This window comes from Clytia hemisphaerica, unplaced genomic scaffold, assembly GCF_902728285.1.
Source record: "Clytia hemisphaerica strain Z4C2 unplaced genomic scaffold, Clytia hemisphaerica genome assembly, whole genome shotgun sequence".
Lineage (NCBI taxonomy): Eukaryota > Metazoa > Cnidaria > Hydrozoa > Leptothecata > Clytiidae > Clytia > Clytia hemisphaerica.
In genome coordinates this window covers 154,417-172,409 of record NW_027104057.1, presented here as the reverse complement: position 1 = coordinate 172,409, position 17,993 = coordinate 154,417, and the positions used below count along the sequence as shown (strand labels likewise).

At 35.8% G+C, this 17,993-nt stretch overlaps 1 protein-coding gene across 1 annotated transcript; it reads left to right on the top strand.

Moving 5' to 3' along the window:
* Positions 1–2,731: 2,731 nt before the first annotated feature.
* LOC136812251 (armadillo repeat-containing protein 2-like) lies at positions 2,732–14,175 on the top strand. Its single transcript, XM_067068732.1, has 15 exons — positions 2,732–2,987; positions 3,279–3,405; positions 3,677–4,216; positions 4,453–4,555; positions 4,845–5,017; positions 5,279–5,326; positions 5,548–5,693; positions 6,055–6,154; positions 6,347–6,487; positions 6,776–6,855; positions 7,520–7,720; positions 8,334–8,447; positions 9,038–9,173; positions 9,726–9,886; positions 10,158–14,175. The coding sequence occupies exons 1-11, from the start codon at positions 2,773–2,775 to the stop codon at positions 7,524–7,526; spliced, it is 1,680 nt and encodes a 559-aa protein (XP_066924833.1). The 5' UTR covers positions 2,732–2,772; the 3' UTR covers positions 7,527–7,720; positions 8,334–8,447; positions 9,038–9,173; positions 9,726–9,886; positions 10,158–14,175.
* The last annotated feature ends 3,818 nt before the right edge of the window (positions 14,176–17,993 follow it).

Sequence of the window (17,993 nt, the reverse complement as noted above, 5' to 3'; positions counted from 1 at the left end):
CCCCCCCCCCCCCCCCCCCCCCCCCCCCCCCCCCCCCCCCCCCCCCCCCCCCCCCCCCCCCCCCCCCCCCCCCCCCCCCCCCCCCCCCCCCCCCCCCCCCCCCCCCCCCCCCCCCCCCCCCCCCCCCCCCCCCCCCCCCCCCCCCCCCCCCCCCCCCCCCCCCCCCCCCCCCCCCCCCCCCCCCCCCCCCCCCCCCCCCCCCCCCCCCCCCCCCCCCCCCCCCCCCCCCCCCCCCCCCCCCCCCCCCCCCCCCCCCCCCCCCCCCCCCCCCCCCCCCCCCCCCCCCCCCCCCCCCCCCCCCCCCCCCCCCCCCCCCTCCTCCCCCCCCCCCCCCCCCCCCCCCCCCCCCCCCCCCCCCCCACCGACGGACTATTCTTGAAGTATTCTCTAAGTGTTCTAATGATCATTTTTTGGAATATATATCCAAAAAAAATCTTATAAAAGTCGCTACAGCAATTTTTTACCCAGGGTCGGCTTTTTATTGTATTTTGAAGGGTCGAGGGTCGGCCTTTTTCAAGGGTCAGGGTCGAGGTTGAGGTCGGGTTAATGGAGATTGCCCTAAAATGGTAGACTGAGCTGTGATAGATCATTTCGATGGAAGTTGTTGGAATGTTTACAAGGCTCTTGACAGAATATTGTTTGTTTTATTGTCAATGATGACAGTGCCGTTATAAATTTTGTTAGATTCTGACAAATTGATGTTTGTAAGTGCACTTTATAGTTTTGATTCCCATTGAAGAATCATATTCTGGTTTTTATGTTATTAGATGCTGTTTTAGAGCTTTAGAGCTACACTGTAGAAAGAGAGGGTGGAATGGGCTATTCCAAAAAAAAATTGTACAGGGGTATTGAAGAACTTTTTTAACAAACCCCCCTGGAAATTTTGGATAACAAACTATCCCCTGGAAATTAGGGGTTGTCACCCCTGGAATTTTCACTGAGATATATAGAATCCCCTGCCTAGTTGGCGACCGAACGTCTTTGAACCCAGAAAAGTCATACAAAAACAAACCTCTGGAGAATTTCTTTTGGTAGTAATTTGCCTTGACCTATTTCCCGTACTGTGTAAAAAAGGTTTTAGAAAAAAACGAGTAGAATCCGAAAGATCCAAATTTGCACGGAAGCACATGAAAAAGCCGGATTTAAAAAATAAAATAAAAAATGGCTACCTGTGGACAAAAAAGCTTCGTAAGAAAAAACGCTTCGACTCCCACACCAAAAAATACTTGTCCAAAACAATGAGTATGTTAGAAAGCATTTCTGTAAAAATCAGCTCCATACAGTTTCCTTCGTGTGAAATATTGATAAAAAAGTTGACGCAATCAGCTTCAAAATTTGACGTCCAGTCTGCGACCAACCAAACTCAAAAAATGAAAAAGAAGACATTGCGATCAAAACATTCCAGACGCGAAGAGAAAAAAACAGACATAAAAAATTCCCGCGTTTTTATCAAATGAAGACTCTCCATAGACCGCCACTTTCAAAACAAAACAAAAACAAACTTTAGAAAAAAATGGCAACTTGAAGAAAAATTCTGAAAAAACATGCCGAAGGGAAATGTAAGTGAGCTATTTTAAAACAAAAGAACGAGTGTAAATAAATTTAATACGGGAAAGCTTATGAGTTTTTTTATCATCCTGATCAATTAATATGACCTCTCTTTTTAACGATCGGTTGCAGACTGGTACGTCGGTCGGGAACTGGGCACTAGTACCACGTGCTTTGAAAGTTTTTTATTCTAAGAACATTGCCTCGAATAAAAAATCAAAACAAACACAAAGAGCATGTTAAAAGTTGTCTAACCGTTGGTAGAAAAGGATTTTCAAAAAATTACCTTAAAGGAAGAAATTTTGGCGGAAAGAAAATTTGGTGGATTTGGCGGATTTGGCCATAATCCGGCAAATTAAGTTCCCACCAAAATTTCTTTTTTCCGTCATCCCCCAAATTAAATTCCCGCCAAATTAAACTTTTTGAAAATATGATCTCTTTTAAGGTGTTTTTACATTTTCTTGCTGTTTTTGCGCCATTTTTCGGATATATTTTTCAGCAAACGCCAAATTAAATTCCCACCAAATTTAGTTTTTTTGTCCATCCGCCAAATTAAATTCCCTCTAAAAAACTTTTTCGGCCATCCACCAAATTAAATTCCTGCCAAAATTTCTTCCTTCTAGGTAAGTGAAAAGTTTTGGTCGCTAACTGGGCAGGGGACTCTATACAGGATGAGTACGAGCTGTGAGACAGGTTTCTGCTTCAAAAGATTTACAGTGGGAAATTCGAATTTGTCTGTCCTCAATTACTACAGGTGTATGTACCGCAGAATACCATGGGCAGTTCCAGAAAAAAACCATTATATATCCCCTGTGGACGACAGGGTTTTTTTGGATTTTTTTTCCACTTGGAAATCCTGAGAAATTAGAAAAAGGTTTCGGAAAATCCAGGATTTTCTCCTCATTATTTAGTCTTACGTATTGGAAAATCCATAAAATTTGCTCTATTTTCTTGCCAAGTATTGGAAAATCGATAAAATATAAAAATGATGGCTAAGGAAAACCACAAACTGTTATTGAATTTAACGGTCACTTTGAAAAACAATGTCAAGAGTCTATCTTTTTGATATCATGGATGTATTGATATTCTTGTGGTTAAGACTATTTTCATAGGTTACCTTAGAGGCTTTCAATTTGTATTTATAGGACGTAAGGCTGTATAACCACATTCTTCTCTATTATCCAGATGAAAAATATGTAAAAACACAATTACATTGAAGAATCCATGGAGCCAACACCACCTAAAGGTTCTCGTAACAAGAGATTTGCACAAAATAGACCTTTCTATGAATCCTCAAAGAAGACAAGTGCTGAAATCATCTCTGAAGCAAGGTCAACAGTGCGACCGTTACAAACTAGAAGACCAGAAACACCATTAGATTTGAACAATAGAACTCTTTTTGGGAAGCAAAGAGAAGGAAGACCTCCATCTGCTGTTAGGTTGGGATCCATTGTTCTGACTACATGACATTAAATCTGCAACTTTCTCAGAAAACCTGTCAATGGAATTTGAAAATTTTTTATCTCAAAATTTGTGCATTAAGTTTCATTTATTTAATATTCAAACTCGAAACGGAAATCCACTTTATTCGAATAACAGAGAGATTCGAGTTATTTGTTGAAGGGACTGGGATTGACTTCAAATTATATAAACACTCATATAATATAAGTGGATGGTTAAAACTTGATTTCAGTCAGTTATATTTATTACAACTTTTTTCATTATTTCAGCATTTCATCTTCTTTCCATGATTCAAGACCACCTTCGGGTAAAGGAAAGCTGACACCACTTGCAAATGTTCCTGATTTCAAAGAACTAGAATTAAGACTTGAAGAAAAATTCACCATTGACAAAAATGTAAGATTCATAAGGTTTATGATGAAATTCTTCTAGTTAAAAGAAACAACAGATGTTAAGGATAGATGGAATATTATTTTGGAGTAAAGGTTCCCGATAAACTTACTTTCTTCAATTGAAATCTTGCAAAAGTTTGTCATCTTTTTTTCTAAGAATGTTTATCCATGCTTTTATGGGGATATGGCAAACTCAGAGTTTTGTTTTCAATAATCTCTGCTATAACAGAGTCTTATTGCTATTTGATTTGAGATTTTGTCTCTTATTTTCTCAGTCAAATGAGATTGGCAATGACAACAACAACAACAATAATTCAGCCAAAAAGCAAATGAAAATTAAAGGAAATATCATTCCAAAGAGTGCTGAACCATCATTTTCCCGAGCAAGACGTTCAATCAAATCCTCTAAAGTAGTCGAAGAAAGACGTGTGCACAGCGGACCTAAAGAACGACCTCCAATATTTAGAGATGATGATTTGAAACGATCAAACTCGTACAGTGATTTGACCTCAACTGACGAGAAAGTGACTGAAACGAAACATTCTTCGAACGAACAAATTGACTCTGATTCATTTTACAATACTAATATTGAACCGTTAATAAACCAAATGCATTTGAACTATGAGTATGGAGATATAGAATCGCTATTGGTTAATTTGGATTTTTTATGGAGAGTCTTGGAAGTCAGTAACATGGTTGGTCAAAATGCAAAAATAGCAAGGGAACACAGAGCAGCAATATTGACGAAACTAAGTAGCTATGTGAATAATAAAAATGCTTTATTGCAGCTGAGGATTTGTAAACTATACTTAGGGGTAAGTAGTATCGTCAGTTTTCTTTTGAAGCTTTCATATGACTTGCACGTGATCCACAATGGCGAAAAAATGTTTACCAAAAATTTTAGACTAACTGATCCAAGGCCGAGTTTTGACTATTGAAATCTCTAAAAAGGGTTTCTACATAGTTGTTACGTCCAAATTCCAATGTTTTCTTGCTAAAGTCAAAAACGTGTAACTGCTCAGCTAACATTATTTTTGTTTGATTATTTCAGCTCAAAGTGACGAAAAGGAATTTGAGTGCAGTTTGTAAAAGCTTCTATCAAGTCACCAAGAATGAAAAGAATGATGATATGGTTCTCCAAGAGAAAATGATTGGTAAATTGTGCCTCTAAAATTAAATATTTGCAGGAGCCGATTTCCTCTATCTGTTTTTTGAGAAACTGTCTCTTTCCATTGTCAAGGCAAGTCCTAATGTAAGGTTCTTTTCAAATAAAGCCTTCTTTATTAAAGTATAAATTTCTATAGGTACAGTTACAACTTTTTCTTATTTCCAAATACATTTAAGGGATCAAACTGTCCATACTGAGGGTAAGAATATAAAATATGTGAATTACTTGAAAACTGGATATTGTGTATTTGTTTTCATTTATTTTTCGTCTGATAGAGCCTATACTCACCATCTTAAACAACCCCGAACAAGTGGACTCGACTACAGATTTGGTATATTTGGTCGGTGCACTCAAGATCCTCTCAAATCAACCGAAATGTTCAAAAGAAATAAGATTACTGGATTTATTAACACCCCTCAAATGTTTGTTACAGTTCTCTGTTAAAAAGGTAAGCTTATACGATTCTACCACTATTTTTACAATGTAAACTAAGATGGTTGGCTTTCCTTTTGACTCGGTTCGTTTTAAGATACAATGGAAAACTCGGCACTTCGAATCTCGTCTTGAAAAATACTGAAAGAAGGTATTGGACCTTTCGTAAAGAAAGGATATGTTGGTTATAATGTATAGCAATGGTTGTTAATGTGATGATTAATCTTTAAACAATCGCTCTGAAAGAAGTTTCTACTAACCTTCTGTTTCGTCTTAGTACACTTCTGCTGTTCAAATCAAGGAAAGTAACCACATGCTTATCCAGGTAGGCGTAACCAGTCTCTTGTTTCATATGTCATATGGAGACATTGCAGTGACTTCAAATGAGGTTCCTAAAAGTGGAATTACAAGAAACCTTTTTCAGTGGCAAAATTATCGAAAATTTGAATCCAAAATATTGCCAGTGCCATAAATGAACGCAATCATTCTTTTTACTTTGAAAGCCTTTTACGCATGTTTTTAATACCCATTCGTCAATGTTCTCAGGCTTCTTCGCTGTTGAACAACTTGGCAGATTCTGCCACGTTAGCCAATCAATTCATCGAGAATAATATTCTCCAACTATTGATGGATCTGATGAAAGCAAGGCTGGATGATGTGGATTTGATCATGCCTATCGCAAGCATTTTCAGGTAATCAATTGCCCACCCCACCATTAATGTTTGATCCTGACCTAAAACTACTTATCCATCAACCAAGTCAACTTGTTGAGAGGTTGTTTATGCTTGGTTAAGATCCGTACTTTCTGTCCAACGTTCAATAGTTGATCTAACGGATCGCCTCTACAGATTCGAACGTTTGTTTCCATAATAGCAGAAATTACGTAACTTAACCAAACACGATAAACCTCTACACTTTAATTGTATTGTGTTGAAATCGAAAAAGCAACTCTTTATGCTGTTACCGTCCTACTTCAAATCAAGGTCGGATTTACCGATTTACTCGAAAACGTTTGGATGTTTCTTGACCGGTTTTTTATTCGTTATTTCTTAGCAAATTGACGATATCAGAAAGCATTTGCAACAACGTTGTGGAAGTAGAATCAAACCCTGGCTTGTTGATGAATACTTTGATAAAACACACAAATACACAGGTTTGTTCAACTCCGAATGAACGTCAAAACAACGACAAACCAACCTCATAACATCCATTTAACTTTAGACGTAAACAACATTGTATGCTGTGTTTGTTTTACTAAGCTGTTTCAAAATCACTTGTCAATGCTCCATAAAAAGATCTCAATTTACTTTCGAGGCTTCAATCTTCATTTGTTTTTTGATTTCAGGAAATAGTAGTTCGATTTGGATACGCCTTTGGCAATATGGCCAACCACTCACCAAAGTTTCGAGATATTATTCTCTCATCAAATGATATGACAAAAAATTTTGTCAAAGTCATCCGTTTTTATACTAAAAAGCTGAGAAAGGTGTGTTTTTTATATGAAACGGGCCAAATTCTTTTAAAGCAACTGGTAACCTTTAAAAACAAGTCATTCTTCATTTTACCACACAGGAAATCATGTGTACTTTATTTTCACCATTGACAGGCTTTCTTTCTTGTTTTCCAATCCCTGTCTCAAAGCTCGATTCCTTGAAGGCGAACAGTGTTCGCTGGTTATGATCATTGGAGAATGGGCAAGATTCTCTTCTTTATTAATGTTTTTCGTGAAATAGACTACACAGTTTTAAGATTACAAAATTCTCTCCTTTCATAGGATCGTTCACAGACAGACCTTACTGAAAGTTCGAAAGAATGTGAAGAAGATGAAGATGTCCTTGTCAAGGTCTGTCTCTTGCTCCTTATTTCGACAAATTTCTCCTAACAAATAATAAATTTGCTATCTTTGATATCTCGGAAAATTAGCATTTCTAAATTTCAGTTTTTAAGATAAAAAGATGGTTGAGTCGGTTAGTTAATTAAGTATAGGGGGTTTCGCTCGACTTTGCACCTGCCAACATAACAATCAAGAATTTTTGGATCAGCAATTAATAACGAGTTTAATAACAGTACCTTTTATATGATAAACCAATCACCTGTTTGTCGTTACCACACCGTTACGGCCTTTTGACTTAATTCTTTTTCTCATCCGGGTCAAATCTGTATAAGTTTGTGAGAATGATACCGCAAGGTTTCTCAGATTTCCATAGTGTTTTTGCCCATAATTTCGAATATTTTGACCCGTGGGAATTGAAATTAATCCTGTGATGAAATGAAAATGTCAATATAGGATTGGAAATTTCAAGTGGTTCCATAAGCATTTATTTATTGTATTGGTAGTTTTTATTTGTATCTCACTTTAGATTTCGAAAGCCAAGGGTGTTTACTTGTCGAGCCAGTTATGAAGAGGTCGAGTAAGGTAGGCAAAATAGCCTAAAGAATCTCTCAGCTGGCAATGGTCTGAGTTTTCAACAGATTCCAATCATGAAGGTTTAAGTCTTGAAGACTCGAATATAAGTAGGGCATAAGATCACGAACGAAGAATATTATCAATTGATAAGCCTTAACGTATCTATCCTTAACATTTTCATTTCAGAGAATTGTGATCTATTGAAATTGTCGCAAGAACTCATCATCAATACGTCAGCAACGGTCAACAATATGTCTTTCTTCAACGATCCAGACAGTATTCTAGTCAAAAATACCGAGACCTTTACCCGTGGTAAGTACATGAGAATTATTATCAAAATTTATCTGTTGTAGGACTTGCCTTGTTATTTCTTCTTATTTCTTTTCATCGTGGAGTCGTGGAAGGTAGTAAAAAGAAAATACGGGGGATGAGGATGACGAGAAGGACATCATTAGGTATTATAAACGACTCTCAGCAAAGGGAAGGTTCCGCCGCTTATCGCTTAGAGACAAGCTGAATTTCATGGAAGAAATGTAATTAACTTTCCATATCGCCATCTCTATCCATAATTCATAATAGAGACTGATGTTGTTCAACCTCGTTCCCTGTGTATTATCGGTTTTTTGATACTTCCTGATAACGCCTGAAAAGTTAGAGAATACCCTGGTAATGTCTGTTTTTCGAATCCAAAAGATACGCAATTCAATAACAAATTTTTATTATGTAGTGTAGTTTTTGTTAGTAATATCGATGAATATTTTAAAAAAAATTATAGTAAAAAAAAAAAATTCAACAACAAGACGTCAGATTTTTATGGCGTATAGTTTTATTCTTTGGCGTAAATAAAGTCTGGGGACGGGGTTGACTGAAGTTATTTTCTTTCAACTTAATGATAATTCATTTTCACCATTTTTTTTACGTTTAGCATTTTTGGACATAGTGCTGACAAAGAATCAAGACTGTTGTGTAGAAGCCATGAGAGCTTTAGGGAACTTTACTCAAAGCGAAGATTCGAGACGTCTTTTAGTCGAAGGCAGAGGTAAAAATTCGCCTTTTAAAAATCAAAAAATTATGCCATCCTTTTTAGCATGAAAATTCATCCAAAATTCTAGATAAAATTCCAGACGCTTGGAATCAAGCTATGCTTGGAGCTCGTCACATTAACAGCTGTTATTTAAGGGAGTTTTCAAAGTCCTTTAATATACAGGTAAGGTTTGGAAAGTTACCGTTGACTTCCTAGCTAAGAGAAGTTCTTTCTAACTTCGTAGGTAACATAATAAAATATTTTAAAATCGTTATCACATTTCAATACTTTCTAGTCTAAACAATCGAATGTCTTTAAAGATAAATAATAAGTAGTGGATAAAAACTGTAACTGTATAAAAGTGATCGAGATTCAGGTAAATTTAAATACAGCTTACACTCTCTAATTCGACGTTCTACTATTAGATACGCTCCATAATTCGATAATATTGAATGGAACCATCAACAAGAAACTCTCGTAAACGACGCAATACTATTCGATATGCTCTATATTCGATGAAAATCCGATTGCCCTTGAAATTCGAATTAGGGAGCGTCAAATGTATTTCTAAAAAGACTTACTCATCTTTTCCCCATTTCCCGTAGGATTACAAGCAATAATAATGTTGTTGGATTCGAGTAGTATCGATCTCGCGTTCTGTGTATGTGGAGTGTTGATTAATATGATGGTCGATCGGTCGACGCGAACTCTCATCAAAAACGACCAACAAACTATATCAAAGTATGTTAACTTGGTTTTTCCATAAAGATTTTTCGTCCTCTGCTCTAGACAGGCTCTAACCATCCTAGATTTTTTAGAACTCGATCATTTGAAGTTTTTGTATTGTCTCTAAAGATACATTTTCAATCTTACCTTTGCCGAAAAAATACCCATTTTGAGAAAATGGGTAAGGGATGGATCCGGGGGGGGGGGGTACTTAGGCAACTGGATGGTACGGTATGTGCCACCCTTAAGGGAATATTTTTTGGATTTCCAAAGTCCCGCTAAGGGTCGGAAAAATCAGAAAATCTAATTTCAGTCCCACTAAGGGTAGGAGAAATGGGGAAATTTCAACTTTTTTCCCCCCAGAGAGATCCGAATTTGGTCAAAATTGGTCAAATTTGTCCCGGTAAGGGTCCGATGGTCGAAAGTCGGGCGGCATTCCTCAGCTCGCAACCCCCCCCCCCCTCATAGATATCTTAACAGGTTAAGGCTGTGATAATGGGTGTTTTTGTAATGCACGAAAGGCTAAGAGTACAAAAACTAAAAGGGTCAATATTTTGTGTATTTCAGGTTTGTCGATTTATTGAAAAATGCTGTGGACGTGGACTGGGCACTAGTGGGTTTAGTTTGTCAAATCTTGTGGAATTACACGGAAGATATGAATTCAACGCACGAATATTTTGATGATATTGATGCGGAGGATTTGATAACCACCCTCACCGACTTCACAGGTTCGTTTTTATAAGAACTATTGAAGCCTTCTTTGGGTTTTTATCCTAATGAATTGTTTTTTTATAATCTGCAAAGCTTTAGAACGTGCTTAAACTTTTGGTTTCAGATATCAAAATGAAGATCATAGCACAATCCTACAAGAAGTTGATTTTCTTCTTCTTCATTTTTTATCTTCATTTTTTTGATAATATTCCACTCGTGATTATACTTTTGTCGCTGCAGATTATATTGAGACAGATATAAATATTCGTTTCCTCCTCTTTCCCTCAGACCCATCGATCATTGCAACAATGTTGCACCCACAATCCTCCACTAATGAAACAGAAACACGTGAAGAAGTCGACGAAGAATACGAAGAACACTTTAAAGAGAGCTGGGGCGAGTTTCTTCCCATTGGACAATCACTATTACAACGAATGGAACAGTGTCATTCACATCTTGAACCGCTGGTCACGCCACCTGATTAAAAACACGCACGCACTCCGTAAGATTTTTGTACATGTTTTTATGGACACACAAACTCCATTATTCTGGATGACAAGCTGTGGTAGATGACCAGATAGAAAGATCTTTATCAAAGCTTTAGATCGCAATATAGCGTGTATCCTTGATAAATTGATTGGTGTTACAAAGGGTTGTAGTCCGGACTTTCAGAGACACCAAATATTTGTCCATATATATATTGATTATTGAACATTGCCTTGATACACCTTTTTAACGGCTTCCATGTATTGGTCCACTCCATAAATTGTTGGAGAGCCTTTAAACATGAAATTCTCAAATTGAAAGTGTCTTAAGTTTTTCAGCCCTACATGCTTGTGCCCATTTTTTAACTGCTTAGTTAGGTAATTAATGTACAGAAAATCGACTTCTTTTTATGTATTTATAATGTGTTTATAAAATATTAGTTCAATACAAATTTAATATAAATCTTTCACCAAAAAAAATCCGGAATTTTCTGTTTACCTGTCAACTTACACATAATTAAGGCATGGAAAAAGATCTTGGATCAACTAGAATTGCAAGATTAATAAAGTGAACTTTTTTGTCATATAACATTTCTGTAAAACTGCCACATCCGTCAGAAAAAAAAGTTATCAAATTTCATCGGGCAAAAAAACTTTGCACTGTAAACATGAATTTAGGATTTTGACAGTCATTAAAAATCTTAATTGATAAACAAGAAGACATAAGCACATTTCTAAATTGTACAATATCTTTAATTGCATCATTATGTACAATACATAGTTACTGTTTTCTTAAAACCCTATCATTAGTATGTGTTCAAACGAAATGCTTTATTTAGATCACAGCTTGTTAAATGACGTGCGAGTCTGCCTAAAGTAGTGCTGGCTTGTGAAAATCGGAAAAATAAATATGCCTCTTTTTCATAATAGTAGGATAGAGCGTCAACAATTTTTTATACACGTTTTTTTGTAAGAACAAACTATATAAGAACATAAGGCTTCGACGGCCAAAATGTTAAGAACAGTTAAGAGCATTTTTAAGCTTCGCGGGCTCTGAAACACCCGATTTCTTAGGAAAATGGACAAAAATATTCAAAAAATGACGAAAATAAGAACATGTTAAGAACATTTTTAGGCTTAAGACTCAAAAAGTTATAAACATCAATTAAGGCCCCAAAATTTTAAATGTTGTTATTTAAAAAAAGTGTAATTAGCAAAGGTAGTTTATATCACAGCCATATACCGGATATGAGAGAGACAACCTCCACTACACGCTGACGTCACTTAATTAATAATTACAAACTTTTTAAATATCAAATTCTTTTACCAAAACTTGGCAATAACCTTGATAAATACTTCAAATCCGACGGCGGAAGATTGTTTCGCCGGAGTTAACACGTGGATTAACGGAAGTGGGAGTTGTTGATAAAAAATGATTACCTTTTGTGTAAAAAGCCTTTAATCCGTTTTCTTCTCCTAATCTCATGCAACTTTTAAGATAATTTCGACCTTCAAATTTGATCAACATTTTTTGTGACAACGACCACCCACCTTAACCATGGAGGTATAAAGACTACGACCACCCACCTTAACATACCATTACATACCACTCGTCATAACAGCATACAAGAATCTAAAAATTCTAGATGTTTCTCTTTTGAATCCAATTCAAATTCTATTAAAATTCTCTCATCTATAACCCAAAATAGCACTTTGAGCTATTAAAGATTTTGGGGTCTAACGCAACCTCGCTCCCTGTGTATCATCAGCTTTTCTATGCTTACTGATAGCGCTAGATAATATTCTCTGGCCTCTCTCGGTAACGTAAATAAAATTTAGAATACACGGGGACGCTGATTTACTCTAATATCTTGAATACTGAAAGAATAACCATTTTAGTTAGAAATTATTTTTATTTGATAATACACACCGTTAATCTAAGTTTATATATACATATTTAACATGTACTAAAAAAAATCCACACATAATTATTTTTCCAACAGGTATTATTTGTTAATAAACATTTTTGATTAGAATACAAGCAATCATTGTTAAGCTCAATTTAATGCTACAGATTGGTTATAATTTATGAGGGGTTATGCATCAGAATAATTCTTAAAATTTTCTTAAAATGGAAAATTTAATATATGACGATATGATAAATAACATTACACTATAATGTCTAATATTTACAGCATATTTACAATAAATAAGGGTATTAATTTACAGCATTCCAATTAGAATAGTTTTGTGTCAAATCAAGGAGTTATATAGGAAGGAGTGGTCGTCGACGTATCTCCAATTTTATTGTTTCTTACTTTGAGTTTTCTCAATAGAGTTTTGCGTATATGTTTGGAGCCCAAGACGTATATAAAGACGTCTGACGTGTACGCAATGAAATACGACGTCGTCAATACGGTTGAAAGAGCATCCGACATTTCAAGTTGATGTAGATCGTAGATGAAGTATGTGATTTCAGGGATGATGACGAAGATGAAAAATGAGATGAGTAGTAAGACAGGGAGGTACATGCTCTGGATAAGTTTCTTCCATTGCTTGACTTGTTCTTGATGTGAAGATGAAATACTACTCACTTGATTCGCTTCCAGGGTTTTATTAACGTAGATTTTACGTAAGATATATGAATACGTAATTAGGGAAACAACGATACATAAAACCCCAAAGACGAAATAAAAGTATGTTAAGATCTGTTGTGGGTTGTCCGGATTATACGTGTTAAGTCCGCATAACGTAGCCGCAAATATGACGGACACGCTCCATATGATTCCTATAACTATAAGAGTTCTTGACGGTGGGAAATAAGTCGGATATTTAATATTGAGAAAGACTTCGCAGAATCGATCAAGCGTTAAGTACATCATGATGAAATAGTACGCAAACGTAGCAACGCCGGCTTGAACGAACCGTACGTAGGTTCCTGCCGTCTTCAAGGCGTAGATTTTGCATATCCGTTTTATGATTCCGATAAAACAGATTAAAGCTTCTGATGCGCTCAAATTAATGAAAAAATATCGTTGATTCTCTCGCATCCCGTTTTGTGTGAGCACAATAACAAGAATTGCTGTCAGGTGTAAGAGCATTGGTATTGAGAAAAGAACGCATTGAACTTCAAGCATGATGGCCATGATGGCTCAATGATGGTGCACTTTTTCCCGTAGCTTTTTCAGTAGCGGTAACTCAATGTTGGTGCACGTAATTTCTAATGATGTTTCTTCAGCAGCGGTCAGTTTTAGAATGAACCAAAGTTTGGAGGATGTTTTTCTTTTGTATGAATTGAGATATCCAAATCTTATGATTATTTATCTCTTTAGTTTAGTTATCCATTTCTTTGTTATCTCTTTAATATACCAACCTTGTATGACGTGAGTTTATATCTTTCGCTATAAAGAAAATGGAGAAATGGTTATTGTGAAAATCAGCGGGAAACTTATTCTAAAAGGATTTTACTTTCATGGAAAATTTCCTCCATTAGTCTTTGAATATGTTTTTTTTACTGGAAAGACTCATTGTTTTAACTCATCTATCTTATTTGAGTTTGCTCTCAATTCTACTTAGCATCTTGATTAAGAGGCTCAAAATATAATTTGTACTTTGTCATGTTATAAATGTACAGTGTTAAGAGCTGGTGAGTTTGTAGGTGACTTAAACATCAAAAAGAATTTACCGATATCCTTTATTCGCAGCAAAAATGTCCTAAAGATTGAAACGTGTCAAAAAGTCGGAGAAACTATCAAAAAACTATCAGACCTGGATAATAAGTATAGAAGAAGAATTACTAAAACTTTTAAACAGGTACAATAGGTACTTTGGAAGAGGGGACAACTTTTATCCCCTCTCCCGAACGACTATTCATTCACTTGCTTTTTTTTATCCTAGAATTAACAATACCTAAAGAGAAAAAAAAGATTGTTAAATCTTCTATATTATCTTTAAAAGAAAGTCACTGTTTTTGAAAGGTATCGAACCAGCTTACTGAAAGATTTCATCGTGTAACTTTGAAATTTTGAGAGAATTGCCTGTCTCGTTGATCAAAGACAATTTTTTAAATATATTACACACCTTTCTCACGGAAATATCGTCTCCGGTGGAAAATTATTGCCCCCGCAGGAGCGTAGCGACGAGGAGGCTCTCATAGTTTCACGCATAGATATTGGACTGGAATCTCGAAATTTTGTTGCGTTTTGTCGCCCAAGCATACCCGTATTTAGTCTCTTCCGTAAATGTTCGGTTTTTTTCCGGGACGGTAATATACATATCTTCATATTACGTTATATGGTATTATCATTATTACATATTACAATTTTAGTTTTGATTTAGCTTTGAAAAGCTGAAGCGAGTGTTATAAATGCAAATCAAAACAGTGTATGATATAACAGGAATTACAATATTACTTGTGCAAATCAAAACAAACAAAATGGCAGACTGGTTATGATGATGATGAGCTGATTCATTGACTAGAAAAAGTGTTTTGTATGTCAAATTTTGTTTCTTGTCTTTGAAACTGAATACTAACTACTGTAATTTAGTCAGAAGTTCACTTCAGCAATGATTTCAATTCTTTTTCCAGAATCTTTAAAGAAATTTGCTTAAGTTTTCAAATGTACATTTGATATTTTTGTTCAAACTCTAATTTATTTTTGTCTGTCATTTTATCGATAACTACCTTTATTGTTTATAGGGCCCATAGGGCTCTTGAGCTCTAAATACATATATGGTCGTAACTTGAGAAAGTCTTTCTTAACTTAGTAAAACAACCGGCAAAGTACAAAAAAGATGAATGTACGCATATGTAAAGTTGAATCCAAACGTGGTTGACTTTTTCTTTTGGTCTTCAAAATAATTTACCTCACTTAGAGTGTTTTTACGTCTTTTCAGTGTCGTAAATCTTTTTCAAAAACCTGAAAAAAGTTTGTTTACTCGTTAAACTTTACATGAGTACGTTAAACTTTTTCATGCAGTTGTGATAGCCTAAATAACTTACGTTCCAGTGGTTTGGTGAAATAAGCTCCAAATTCTGGCTTTCTAAGTTAGGAGAGACCTTCCCGAAGGCATTTAACGATGGTTAGACTAGGTACACAGACAGTCATACAGAAACACCATAAAGGGAAAGTATATCGCTAGCTATAAACTCAAAAAGTCTAGCTTCCTGAAGGCACGTCTCTTCATTGTCTGCGCTGCGATCAGCTTGGAGAAAAGATTGCATCATTAAAAAGGACTATGCACTTGAAAAGAAATTTAGGCGCATTTTAACTTTTCTTGACTGTACGTCTGAATGAACCACAATGGCATTCCTTTACTTTTCTTTTGACCAACAACATAGAAGATTTTACTTGAGAAGTGCAATCACAGCGTACGCTAGTGGAGCCCAGGCCTTAACTAGGATAAGTGAGTTTCTATTACACCCAACTTAAGATGACGCAGAACTTTTTGATAAATTTTATACGCAGTATCCTCTTGACTATTGTTTATTAGGCAAAGTAGCAATAGAGAAATGTTGAAATACAGCAGCCAATGAAAAAAAAAGCTATTTCTGATTGGTTACCTTGTGGATTTATTCACTGCATATGTCCATATATTTTGTCTACAATCTAAGATGTTTGCAACATTATTAGAAGTAGAGGTCTATTTAGTGAATAATAATCATGACATATATCGTTATAAGAAAGAAACTAGGAGAAAAAAACAAACAAACAGGAGATGTGAAAATCAGTAAGATACTGTAATGATACCATAACTTTTTAAATATATTTTTGAGAGGCTTTTCCAGCTTTTCCTTAAATTTTATTAAGTTATCAAGCTGCATGAATTCTTCAAGTATGTATTTTTTTATAATGGAATATAAATTTTTTTTTCAAGCAAACGCCTCAATCAATCAATAAATCAATATATAGATCAATCAATCAATCAATCAATCAATCAATCAATCAACCAATCAATCAATAATTAAAGCAATCAATTATTCCTGATTATTTTTTAATGTTTAATCTTTAAAGCATTAAAGCTTTATAAGTGCATGACATGATCTTTATGTGGGGGCATTTAGTGAAAGCTATGACTAGTCCTCTAGTTTTTGTTCCCACTGAAAATAATTAAATAAACCAATCCTCACTGCAAAATATGATGCTTTTTTCCCAATCCCCACTGAATTTTCTGACTTGAAAACAAAAGAATTGAAATCCCCATCGAGTTGGTTCAGTCAGTCATTTTTATCCCCCCGAGCTGAAAAAAATCCTACCGGGTCTGTGAGAAGGGGTGTGTTATATTCTATGCTTTGTAAGCAGATGTTGTCCTTTAAGGGGCTATACTATAGTAAATAAGAAAAAACTTTTTATCATCCTTAATCATTTGAATTCTTCAAGCACGTTGAAAAATTACCCCTTACCAAGCCCTAACTATGAATCTATTTTTATCTACGTTCCCCGTTTACTGATTAATCTTCATCGTCGATAAGACAATTATGAAGAAATATTTTTCCATTCTTCACTTCATATTGGAACTGAAGACCACTGTGGGTGATATGCCAATTATTTTACTATCTACAAATAAACATCCTCTGTAGTGTACCCTTTAATAACATTTCCTACAATTGCATAATAATTCCACGGTGACTTGTCATCAATTACCGAGTTTATGTATTTGCACTTTTGAGGACGGTAGAGTGACTGAAGCGATTTTGAAAAACCCGCAATTCCGCCCCGCAAAATCGAGGACGGTAAAAGTCCTGATTTACCGTCGTCCTCAGCTGGTCAGGATCTACTCAAATTAGAACCTTACCGTCTCCGTCGCTGAAAAACACACATACATAAACTCGCTATTGTGGGACCTGGAGGGGGGCACTTAATTAAAAAACGAATCCATCATGTGCGGCCCAAAATTAGGCCTTTGAAATCTGTCCCTTACAGTGCAGAAAAAATAAGTCAAATTTGATTGAATTTTTGTCCATTTTAATGCCAAAAATGGTCAGTTTTCTTATTGGAAGCCTATTACCTTTGAGATTATTTAATCTGAATTGCTTAATGTGTAATTACAGAGAATAAAGAAACCATCAATTAAAAAATCGAATTTGAAAGTAAAGAAACTATACTTCCCTGATTGTTACAAAACCATCGATCTTTTTTTGTCCCGAGAATTGTCTATGTTTCATTCTGGGGGAAAGTTCGCTCTTAAAATAGCTAACATGGCAAAAACAACTACTGCGCCAAAAAGTCCAAAAATTCTACTGTATAAATTTTCAGAATCGCAGCATGGATCGAAATTTCTTAATAAACAGAACCTTAAGGAAGCTTTTAAACGCCATGACTGTCACAAAATCACAAAATTTTCTCACTAAGCACCTATGGGATGCGAAAAAATTTTTAAGAGTAGTGCTACACCCAAAACCCCTCCTTCTTGAAAATTGAAGATCTCAGCGGTTAGTGGTCTTAGTTAAAACTACAGGTTTTTACAAAAAAACAAACTCCTAAAAACCCCTCAATTCTTCCGAAACCTTACCAAAATTACAATATGTTTTGCTGCTTGGAAGAGGACCCCCACGATATCACGCAATTTTTTGTCTTTGATCGCAATCACGAAAGCAAAATCAGCAAAAAAATGGCTAATCACGCATCCCTTTAGAAAA